This window comes from Neolamprologus brichardi, chromosome 1 (genome assembly GCF_056152115.1).
Source record: "Neolamprologus brichardi isolate AB-2024 chromosome 1, ASM5615211v1, whole genome shotgun sequence".
Classification (NCBI taxonomy): Eukaryota; Metazoa; Chordata; class Actinopteri; order Cichliformes; family Cichlidae; genus Neolamprologus; species Neolamprologus brichardi.
In genome coordinates this window covers 18,317,286-18,329,768 of record NC_142104.1, presented here as the reverse complement: position 1 = coordinate 18,329,768, position 12,483 = coordinate 18,317,286, and the positions used below count along the sequence as shown (strand labels likewise).

The following is a 12,483-nucleotide window of genomic DNA, read 5'->3' as shown; positions in this document are numbered from 1 at the left end:
GCATTTTCTTTACTGTCTGTGATACTCTGGCAGCTCTATGTGGAGAAACATTCCCTATTTTTTCCTTTCTAACTCCACATGTATCTGCTCTGGATGTGACAGTGAAATTAAATTACCACCTGCAGGAACGCTGCATGAAAACACACGTTGTTTTTAAGAGTCAGCAGTGATTTGATGTGATGTAGCATTTCAGTTAATTGCCGCAGCAGCGCTGCAACACTGACCTCTGACTTGCTGCTCCAAGCTAAGTATGACAGCCACAGCCTGATGGAGGATGAGCAGTTTAGTCTGGGGCTTCTCGCTTTTCAGGTGCAGCTGGCACATGCGACCCAGCTCTTTGAAAGCCTCGTTGATGTCTCGCACCCTCAGGCGTTCGCGAGCGTTGTTAGCCATCCTCCTCTCGCGCTCCCGTTCAGCCTTCTGCTCGGGATTCAGATCCTCGTCTTCGGTGATGCTGCAGCAGAGAGAAGAAATCAACCCGCAGCCAACATTCAGTCATATGCACCAATGATAGGATGGTCTTCAAACCATTAATCTGACATGACAGTGATTAAACCATGAACTGTAAACATAAAGGAAGAAAATTTAATTCATTTACCATCCATGAGTTTTTACCACAACTTGACGCTGAGAAGCTCCGCCTTCTCAGCGTCAAGTGAAATCCGTTGTTTCTTAAGCATGTGTTAATGAGACAAAAGATTTGCCTGACAGGACTGGTTATCCCTCCCACCCTCGACTTGGGGGAGGTCTCTGTTTGTTTGTGTCCCGGCCGTTATCAGACACCCGGCTTTAACTTGGTTGCAGGCTTTCTGAGGAAATGAATGAAGTGTATTCACTTGTCTAATGTGAAAGTGAATGTGCCATTCATAAGAACCAAACTGATAAAAAACTGAATTTTATTTGCTTCGTTTACACATATAAAATGACTACACATGGTGGCTAAGCTAATGCAAAATAAAACTGAAAAGTAGCCACATGGAAACATATAAAACAAGCACATGAACATCTGAACAGTGCCAGTGTTAGTGTGTCTGTGCAAATCTGCCTCTTTTAATAATTTCTGTTACTTTTGACTTTTCTTCACTTTGTATAACAACCGTTTGTCCCAGATTTTTAGAAATATTCTTTCATTTTCAGTCTGTATTTGAGTTTACCATCACAACAACAACAATCACCCATGTCTGTAGCTTAGTGTTTTGATCGTTAGCCAGTGCTAGGTCAATGTTAAACAGGTATTGGTCTTTGGATGCATGTTTCCTTTAAGGTGAACCAAGTATAGGATCTGAAATGATCATGGGATTGTATAGCCAAACATTTCAGCAAGCGCTGAATGAATACTATCCAAAAGGGGTTTTATTTTCCCAAATGTCCAAAACATGTGAGTATGGTTTGGTTCCATAATCTCCAGCAGGGCTGTTTCACATTTATCTGTTTGCTTGTAATTTGGGGTGTTAAAAAGCACCGAATCCAGTATTCTCCACATCTCCTCTGGAATTTCTTTACCCAGCTCTTGTTCCCATTTGTTGACATGTCTATTTTAAATCAAATAATGACAGTAAAGGTTAATACGATATGTAGCAGATTTTCCACTACCTGTCACATATGAAAGACAACCTTTCCAGCCTTATCCCATGTTTCTACCATCTCAAAGAATGCCATAGAGCTTATTTTCACTTCTGAAGAATGTTTCACACGTTTTCGTATCAAAAGGTCCTCTTACCTTGTGCGTGGGCCTGCTCTGGGTGTCTTCATATCTCTTCTGTCACTCTCGTCATCTGACTTGTTATCGGTGGAGATGCTGTCGAGCATCTCATCCTTGTCCTGTTTCTCCACCTTCAGCTCCAGGGTTGCTGGAAGGCCTGAAGTAAGACCTGTTATTAGTAACAGAAATGTGGAGGTAAGACATCATACGTAAACCGAATCGTGTGGATATCGTAGAGCGGGACGCCGTGGTGGAGCTGACCTCTGAACGTTTCCACTTGGTGATTGAGTTCTGTGCTGGATGTCGAGCCGGCGCTGGGCAAGCCTCCGTGGCTGTTGTTCAGGCTGGCAGCATCGTCACCACCCTGCTGCAACACAGACAGGAAGGACACGTGAAGAAAGGAAACAGCCACACACTCACTGGAGACTGTTCATAAAAATGAAACAGCACTTTTGAGCAGGAGAAAAGCCTAAAATGGAAAATCCCACAGTTTTAAAGAAAAAGAGCAACCTTAGTTATACTGATTTGCACATTTTGGTGAGCACTCATAAAAAAAGATGCTTTTATATATGTATATATACATTAGATTAGACGCTGTCTGTAGCAGTGTTTATTAAAACCTGTAGTCACAGCATGGGACAGGTTCTGGGTTTAATCACCATTCAAGTCAGTCATTACCAACACCTGTGGGTACTTTGGAGATTTGCTCCACAGCAGCGTTATAATGCATAATCAAGGGTAGAAAATAGAAAATAAACACAAATTTAAAAAAACACCTGTGCCACAATATTTAGCCATACTTAAAGGTCCATATATAGCCTCCTCATTTGTCTCTGTCACTGTTACATTTTGTGTTACCGCTCGCTGCAGCGACATTCTCAGACTGCCTGCTCTGTAACCACAACTGAGGACCCGTCTGTTCCTCATGTCTACGAGAAGAATAATCCTTCTGTGTTCAGTTTCAAAAGAAGTCAAGCTAAACCCACTCCAATGTCTGACTATCTCCTTGTTATTTTGTTCACATTCATAACATAGAAATGGTCAACTCCCACCACGTTGTGCCACAAAGCCCCTCCTTTACCACATGCTCTAGAGCCATTTGATTTCCTTTTTCAAGGACTGAGGAAAGGCGGAGAAATCATCACTAAGGGTGGAGAGCATCTCCCTCTTTTCCTCTGGAATGTGATCCCCAGTCACTGTTGGCCTCTGTTAACCCCACCGCTCCGAGATCCTCCCCTTCCCCAGCGCTACGCTAATCTTTGCTGTGCTCTCAACAGGTGTCCAAACAACTCTTTGTCTGGAGGAGGAGGAGTGAGGCTGGGGCTCTGGCAAGAAAAGAACGCTGCCATTTTCATGGCTGGGCCTGATTACCATACAGCTGAGGACCTCTATTTGGGTGGAGGCTGCGGGTTCAGACACACGTTTCCAACGATTCAGATTTCCTGGGTTGTTAAAAAGAAGTGATGAAAAGGGGTGGAAGGGGGTAGAGGGCGGGGTGACAGCCAGAGTAAAAAGCCTGTGGCTGTGCCGTGTCGAGGCTGTTGAGCCCTGTCTGAAGGGACCTCTTCCCACACAGGAAGTGCTGTGTTAGTGCAGACACAGTATGTTCTATCTCACAGTCGCAGTCGGTCAACATCACTGCCACAACCCAGCTCTCTGTAACAAATACATCAAACTGAGCTCTTCTGACAACCACAGTAAAATTCTTGTTAAGGGACAAAGCGAGCTACCCAGCAGCCTCCGTGTACGAGTGAAAACAACCATCGACAGGAAAAATACCACCTTAAAACAAAGAAAAAAACGAAACTGCTTTGAAAATAAATGAATTTCTGCACGACAGCTCCACTGCAATGATCAAGACACGAAAACAAAAAGTGCAGACTGAGCACTAAAATGTCAGTCTGCACTCAGAAATGCATCTTTTCATTCTTTCTTCATGCTGCATCAAAGTACAACCTTACCAAAACACTTTATGCACAATACGTGCTTGTTTTATAGAAAAAAAAATTAAACTAATTAATTAATAATCAATTTACACACAAAAGGAGCCTTTTGGCCTTTCTGTATAACAGTAATCTAAACAAGAATATTAATTTTAGGTCTGAATTTAAAGGCAACACCACATTTACAGCTAATCACTGGCTTATTAGATACAAAATCTCATCACTGTCTAACTTTTCCTTCCATCATTTATCTCAGAGAAAAAAGTAATCTAAACTTCTTCCCACATTCAAATTAATTCGATCTTTTTCTTTTTAAGTTTGTGTGTGTGTCAAACCTTTTCCAAACACCTCCAGATAGCAGTTGGACGAGTCATCCCATTTTAATTTCCACTGCAGATGTGTTCAAATCTCCTGGCTCTGTACAATCAAATACCTCGGAAGGAGGATGGGCGAACACGTCATGATTTACACCGAGACCGGCATTTCCCCAGTTGTCAAGGGGCTTCGAGTTTAACTCTAGAAGGATTGCAACGTACAAACACGTCCTACGCCATAGCGCAACTTTACTTCTTTGTGCCTGTTTTCTTCATTTCTCTCTCAAACTTGTGTATACAGCCGCTCTCAAGAGGAGGGTGATCCTACGGCCAGCCATTACACTTATGGAAAATATGCTGGTATAAATTCAACTGTTCGTCTGCGGAAAATGTCTCAAAGCTCTCCTTTTTTTGACCAGGTGGCCAAGATGTTTTATGTGGTGTAGTTTGAAAAATACCGTACAGTAATAAATAAATACTTATATGAAGTTATCGTACCATCGCTGCAGTCCGACTTGGAACCAATGCAGAGGCAGGAAAATTTGGTCCAATGGCTGTTATTGGCCCATTTTGTGCCTGTCCCAGCAGACTCTGTATGTCACTGGGCAGACTGGCAGTGGAGCCCACTGCGTGGTTCCTCAGAACAAGGATTGCATCATCCAATCTGTCCAGGCGATCCTCCATTCGAGACTGGGAGGACCAAAGGGATTGAGAAATGAAGGGTTGGGGAGAGAAAGAAGGGAGGAAAAGAAGGACAGAGCAGCTTAGTATAAGCACATTAGGACAAAAATTGAAAATGCTGATTGTATGGTGAGAAAAAAAAAACAACACAAGATAAAGAAGGCAATTCAAATGCAAGATCAAATGAGCCATTTCAGCTTGAGTTGTAGAAGTCAGGATATGTTCTCATTTGTTTTTCAAATGAACAGAGGCACTGCAGCCACTTAATTTCATTGTCATCTGAACCTAAGCTGATTACTACAAGCTGGCATGGCTGCAAAAAAAAACTAAAACAAAAAAAAAAAAACGACAACAACATAACATGACAATAAGGCGACAGAAGTAGTAATAAATGAAAGTGCATTTCACTGTGAAGAATGTAGTCGAACTTGTGCAAGAAAACAAAACGATGTATGGAACACGCAATGGGTAAAAAAAGTCTATCTGAAGAGTACCTCGCAGACATCCTTTAAGAAAGACATGGCATCCTGGAGATGCTCATGTAACTGCTGATGAACTCTGTTTTTCTGGCAAAGTCAAATAAGAATAAGAGAGAATTAAGAAAAAAAGATCAGAATCTATAAATACTACAAACACGCTGTGGGTAGAGACTGTTTTTTGTTTTGTGAAAGCACATAGAGAGAAAGAGGCAGGATTTAGAAAGAAGCACACAGCTGCTGACGACTCACTTTGTAAAGATAAAAATGGTTCGCTGTTTGCGTATTTACAGACCCCTACTACAGCACTTGTCACATTTTCTGCATTGCCACAAGTTTAAAACTTTACACTGACTTTATGTGCTGGGATAAATAATGTTGTTGTCTTATGTGCCTTATTACTTTGCCTTCTTATGTTCATTTCATCCAGCTGTGCGTGTTTTGTTGATTACCAAAGTCTGCTGTTTTTTAAAAAAATTTGTCTTAAACGAATATAACTACTGTTCACAGCCCAGTCCAGTAACAAAATTAGTCATTTTGACTGTAATCTAATCCTCAAAGAGCTTCATCACCATTTCTGAGAGCTCTCTGGGACTTTCCAGTGTTCCAAGTAGTTCTGTCGTAAGTACCAGATGACTGTGATCTACGATTTTATTTCAACACTTGAACGTTGCTGAAAATAAATGAGAATTTCCTTCACTGGCTGCCAGCTGCATTTTTCATTCAATAAAAAACTGCAATTGATTTTTTTTAACCTCTTAGAAGCCTAAATGATTCAGAAACAACCGGGTATGGGTTCAAGACATTCTTAAGGAACATCTCTACCAGGTAGATATTGGATCCTTTATATTAAACCTAGATGTCTTTTCATTGTTACGTGTGAATACGGATTATGAAGGAGCTTTGCAGACGATGTCAGGATGAATCTATGTCCCTCTAAGATCACAGCATGGCTAAAAGCTCCATCCTTTACTTCTGCGGGTCTTCTCTTTGAGGTCATAGAAACATATAATCATGTTAAACTTCGACACCAACACAATTTGAATTGCTGGTGATATAAAAATTCAATATCGGTCAATATTTTCTTTCTTCCATACACATGAAACATAAATGCATTTTGTTAACACTTATGATCCATATGTTTTATGAATTCACTTGTTCACCCATTGCTTGGATCAGCTGGGTTATTACCTAACATTATACTGTCTTTATTTATCATATAAATATGTCTGTGGATCTGTATAGTAAGTTTATTTAAGTCCGTTTATCCCTTGAATAAACTCCCAGTAGAGTATGTAAACACATGACATGTGCATCAGGTAGCAGGGCTGCATGAAATCCGATCTTCAGCTCTGGTCATACGGCAGCGAAGGAATTCTGGAGAAGAGGTTCAGCAAACAGCTGCCACCCCCACAACAGCCCCCATAACTAAACCCATCCCCCAACTGTCATCCCAGACCCGGCCCACAGAGTGGAGGACAGATGGCATGCCCCAAGGGACAGGTATTGTTCAGTTTGGTTATCCCTCTACCCCCACCTTCCTCAGCAAAACATTTGTCAGACAGGAATCTCACTGTAATGCTAGCTCAGTCCTTCATGGGCAGCTTATCTAAAGCGAGCATCCATCATATCCTCCTCTCACTGAATGATGGAGGCGGACAGAGAGCTTACCAGTGAGTGAAGGGAGTTCTCATAATTTGGGGAGGAGGGGGTCTGCCCACCAACGCGGGGCCACTGGTTGGTACCTGAGGAGAGACAAAGTGAAGGTCAGTGTTAATACTTATCTGATTCTGTTTTGGCCAAAAGCCTCATCCTGGTACGCCGACACAAAAAAATCGCTCACTGACAAACACAATAACATGCAGTCATAACACACTGACATCCTGATTTTCTGGTCTCTTGTTGTTCTATGAGAGGTATTTTTATCTTTCAGAGCTTAACTGCATCACTTCCTGATGGCTGGACTGCATCCTGACACATGAGCCAGCGCAGGGTTTGACTAACACCCACTTCCACCCTGAAATGAACGCTGCATCTGCACATTAATAACCATGGCTATGAGAACAATGTGAGCAGTGAAAAATATCACGCTCAGGACTAGTTTTCACGCATGTTTTAATTTTATTCCAGAAACGTGCAAAAACATCAGGAACCAATAATCGAAAGTGCACCATTGCTGTCTGTTTTAGCACCTGATCTTCATGCAGGCTTTTGGTGAAAGAAATAATTACCTGGGCTTTCTTTTTCTTTAACTTTTAGTCAGTTTAAAGCATCTTTGACTGGTGATGTGGTAAAGTCAGTCATCTTTATATAATTTACATCTGTAAATATATGAGCCTGAATATTCCACTAATGTGTCCCATAAAGTCAAATCTAATTCTGCTCTAAATAAAGACCAGTGCATTTTAATCATATGATCTAAATACAGAGATATCTAAGACACTCTGCACTGGGAGAGAGATTATAATTTACCTTTGGCACAGTGAGTTTTTGCATGTTTATCTGAGCCAAAAATTTAATCTACCGGCCAGTACAGGAAAGCAAATCAAGCTGATTTGATCTGGTGTAAATTAAAGAAGAGGAATCCACATCTGCTCATCACATTTCCAGCTACAGTACAACATTTCTTTCTTTCCTTTTCGGAGACGCAATTATCCAAGTAGTGCCAGCCATGTGCAACAAGAGGCAATGCATTATACTGCAATCAAATAACCTTAATGGACTTTGACAGTAATGAACCTTTCCAGGTTATTTACAGAGTAGGATAGGGTGTCCGTAGTCTTTCCAAGCTCTTCTGGTGTCTATTATAGTGTTAGGATGCTAAACCCAGCCCACATCCTTGTAAATGGTGCGCAGTGCTGCGTGATCCACACAAGGAGACTTTGTTTCTGCTATCAGTCATTTCGCATGATTCTAGAAATTCATTTTGCTAAAATAACCAGCAATGAAAAACCCATGATAAAGGCAGAGGAGCCTGAGGAACGCTGATGATTTTTTATTCTTAATTTAAAGCTTAATTTACATCATTTCAAAGCTATAGCGTGCTGAGCGGGGTGCAGTTGTCCCAACTGTGAGCAGACTGACGCAGCGTTTTTATTTCTCAGTTTTACTGATGTTGTCAGAGCAAGTACACAAATAACTTAGCTATTAAATCCTTTAAAGCCTAAACCATGAAATAACTTCTAGAACATTGTGTTTATGTATATTAATTTGCATGTGTGAGTTTTAATTTGTATCATATTTGCTACATTTGACATTTTTTTGCAATTATTTCTTAAAAATTAATTTTTTCAGATTTTTCAGGGGGAAAAAAACAATCACACTGATGATGCAGAAGCCTCAAAACCTCTTGCAGTAGATATGACACACTTGGCTTTAAGGGGTTAAAAGTGGTAAAAATGCAGTGGCAACAAGCAGCTGATGTATATTTTTGACAAACACTAGAATAATCACACCTTTCACGCTCAGGGAACTTCCATTAAATCATCCCAATGAAATGTCTAACTACTCTTCTGTGGTCTTATGAGTTTTCATGTTTCTGCACACACACTCACGCACAGCCTTGGAAAAGCCGACTTTAATTAACAGACTATTAAAAGTGACTTTGGAGGAGGAAATGAAAAAGTCTCTGTTCTGCCTCAGCTTTCTCCCAGGTGAGTGAGACAGGAACTTCACATAAGCCTCTGCTGGCTGGCGGCTATGAAAAATTAGCCTGAAGCTCTGGTCCCCAAGTGCACCAGAGAAGGCTAATTGAACAAACCAGCCTTGAGTAATGTGCTGTATATTGGTGCAGTCCCAATGATGAATGGATTTGGAAACTTACATCAACAACTAGCCAAATTTTGGGCTACTTTCAGAGTATCGTTCTTTTTCTAAGCCTGGAGGCACATTAAGGACGAATAATTAGTAAAACTATATCCTTTCCCCATAATTCCACATGACATATTTGGCAGCAGTGCTTTATATATTATATAGATATATATCTATATAATATGGATTTTCTTCATTCAATAAAACACTGAACTGTTTTTTTCAGCTTGTCATATTGTTGCAGTTTTCAGGTGAAGCGCGCTGTACTGGAAATAGGTCAACAGACACATCACCGCCACTCTGATCAGCTGAGTCACAGCCACCTTCCTTCACTCACTGGTGAATAAATGGGGCATTTTGCCGCCTGGTCTGTGTGTGTATGCGTGTGTGTGTGCTGGGGGAACAGCTGTCCATGGGGCAGGGCAACAGCTGAGGAAGAGGGGGGCATACGTAGAGACAGCTGTCGCCACTCCATTACCACACATGACACAACTGCCCGTTAAAAAAACACACTGGGCTTTCCCTTACTGTCCCCCCCTCACATTCTCTTTCCATTGCTCTCCCGCTCTCCCGCCCATATCTGACGGACCATTTTCTTCGTCTACATCTCTTTTTCGGTACTTAAAAGTACTGTGTACTACAAACAGGATCCCCGTGATGGGGCCGCCTTGATTTCCTTACTACTTTCCTGCTTTTGTTCTCTGAATTTGTTGCAGAAAATAATTACAATTCAGAGGGAAACTGGTCGTCCCATTCCCCCCCCCCAAAAAAAAACAAAAAACTACAAAAACACTTGTCTGGGAAAGCAGGATTATATAACAATAAATCTACTCCTGAAACTGTTTTACTACAAAGTAGAATGAATAGTATGAGCTGCTATTATAAGCCATAAACGCAGTTCTGCAAATATGAAAAGCTTTTCAATAACTTAAAACCCACTTCGAATACTTCCATTACAAGATTTTTAAACTCTTCGCCGACCCAAGAGCCGCAGTCATTCCACAGTTTGTCCATAAATTTCTATCACTTAAAGGAAATGACAGCAGAAAAAATAAACTACATGTAATTCTGAAGGTACTTGTTGGCTGCATTTAAACTCCCGAGCTCGAGCAAAGCGCCTCCTAAAAAGCTGAGAGCCAAAACTTCACTGTGATGTCACCGGGAGTCAATGCGGAGCGGCTGCCTCAGCCACAAAAATAAAGCTCCTGACGCAGATGCAGGTGAAGAATAAACTTGTAACACAGATTTCATGCTTTCAGTATAAATGGTGTCACTTTTGTGCTTGTGGACCGCAGAAAGAGCACAGCCAGCGGATAAATCTGGCATGAGGCATCTCTTCTATTTGCTTGAGATTAAACTTCCTTGGAACATTTTCGCTTGAAAATTAATTCTCGCGTTTCTTCAGTTTTAAATACTCATCGTGGCTGTCAATTCAGTGGATGTTCAGCCTTATCCCAGACTAAACTAAGCTTTCTTTTAGGATGGATTCATGTAGAAATGGCATTAACCGCCCCGACTCAGATAAAGCACGGAGAATGACGACCAAATGATTAGAGATGCTCTAAAGCTACAGGGGGTATTAAATTAAGTTTTAGGGAAACTCTTCACAATTCACTCTACTTAGGCTTTAATTAATCCGACTAATGCAGCACAGAGTAAAAGTAATTAATTGAATTAATTGAAGTCACAGGGCCCTATATTCAATGACCAGTACAAGCAGAGCTGTGACTATTACATAAAATACAGACCTTCAAATTCATTACTTCCTCTTTTATTCCTGAGATGCATGACGGTGCAGACACGGTCACAGTTACTGTATGATGTTTTGGCTAATGATGTGAGATAAAGCAGAAAAATTAGCTGTGACAATAACTCCAGCGTCTACACAATAACACTTTCCTGGAGAAGCCTACCTGTCGTTAGCACAGCTGTTTAGGAGGGATGACAACACTGAGTGAACAAGACTCAGTTTATTAATCAAACTCTTTCATTTGCCTCCCACTTCAGTTTCAGCCAGCCTTTTTATACTACATGAATCAGAAAGCACAGCTGGAGACAGCCTAAAGACCTGCCTTTTTGTGTGGGTTATTGCACTTGCACAGTTAAAATAGGGCACATATTCATAAAAGCCTGATAATTAGCTTGGCTATTCTGGGAGAAGAAATAGCCACTGAGTGTGTCACCGGCACTTTACCTGGGGAAAAAAGCCTTTATGAAGCAGTTTCTGCTGGTATCTAGTATATGTGTGCAGACAGTGTTTATGGGATTAAAATCCACAGACTGGTGACCTACCTGGCCTTCCAGACGGGGTGCCAGCAGCAGTCACCACGGTACCTGCTGAGGCTGCACCTGCTGTGGCTGTTAGAGGTGAAGGAGAACCCACAGGTGTCGACGGATTGGATGGAAAACTACTGCTAGTGTGGTCAGGTGAGTAAATCTGCAGAGGAAGACATCAGGAGAGACAGGATAGATTAAAAAAATAAAAAATAAAAATAAGATGAATTTGAAGCAGGGGCGTGTTTACCAATGTACACCACCCTTCTATAAAAACAGTAAACATGATTTTCCACCTTTCCAAATCAAGTCCCTAACATCAAATGGAAAATTAGCCAAAGTCCGTTAAAAGAAAGCCACCAACTTTCTCTGTTTCAAATGTTTCAATGAGGTATTTGCACTATTTTCAATTAAATTAATCCTTTTAACGCACTCTCAAATTTCATTTGTTTTTTAACCTTTTTAGGAAACGAGGCTGTTTTAAAGGAGCACACTTTATTTTCACTCGTGTACAGACTCTCTGCTTGTAGGTGTCCAGTTTTTCCAGTGTGCAGACGTCCAACCTGGAAACCCCGTTAAGCCAACAACAGCAAATCTCAAGGGGCACAATTCAGCCTGTAGCCAGAGATTATACTCTGAGCCATATATCAAAACCCCGTCATATTCAAATGTTGTTTATTCTTGCTTATTTTTAAACCTCATAGTCTATTTAAAGAGGACAAATAGTTACATTTGAATTACTTTGGTTTCATTGCTGCAATACTGGCAGTGCCATCCTCTGATAGGTCACGCTGAGGTCACCGAGTTTTAGGATGACATGTCAATCACAAGGGAACGAGGAGATTATGTCTTCAGAACTTTCACAGGGATTTCATTTGTTTAAACAAATGCTGGATTAAAGCACAAACACGTCCCTGATTTTTTTTTTCCTTTTCCTCTTTAATAAGAGGATATTTGTGCCATAATGGAACATGCCTCAGAGAAGTCAGGGTATTACGGTGGATCCTGACTAATTAGCAGAGAAAAAACAACAGATCCACAGAGATTTCTCCTCCAAGTTAAGATCAAATTGAGCTTGAAGGAAAGCGTTCAACTTCTGTGGGGATGATAGAATGCACTCATTATTAATAATCTCCTTATTCAATCTTGATCTCAGGGCTTTAGTTTTTCAATCAGCTTGGAGCATCAGGATAGAGGCTTCACTGAAGTGTGTGGCGCTGAATGTGGAGGAGGATCGGCCGTTGTCTGAGGGGAAGAATGAGTATTTATGCCCCGCGACACTC

At 41.1% G+C, this 12,483-nt stretch overlaps 1 protein-coding gene across 5 annotated transcripts in view; it reads right to left on the bottom strand.

Moving 5' to 3' along the window:
- Positions 1 to 12,483, bottom strand: part of tcf12 (transcription factor 12) — an 84,269-nt gene that overhangs the window by 4,374 nt on the left and 67,412 nt on the right. The window contains exons 13-19 of one of the 5 annotated variants that reach the window (XM_006780084.3): positions 11,219 to 11,363; positions 6,788 to 6,861; positions 5,135 to 5,206; positions 4,458 to 4,649; positions 1,964 to 2,069; positions 1,721 to 1,871; positions 225 to 454 (exon numbers count right to left, since the gene is read on the bottom strand). In XM_006780084.3, coding sequence (XP_006780147.1) covers positions 225 to 454; positions 1,721 to 1,871; positions 1,964 to 2,069; positions 4,458 to 4,649; positions 5,135 to 5,206; positions 6,788 to 6,861; positions 11,219 to 11,363 — 970 coding nt within the window. The remainder of the gene's footprint in view (positions 1 to 224; positions 455 to 1,720; positions 1,872 to 1,963; positions 2,070 to 4,457; positions 4,650 to 5,134; positions 5,207 to 6,787; positions 6,862 to 11,218; positions 11,364 to 12,483) is intronic. The other 4 variants (XM_006780085.3, XM_035912324.2, XM_035912412.2 and 1 more) reach the window with 4 other exon arrangements.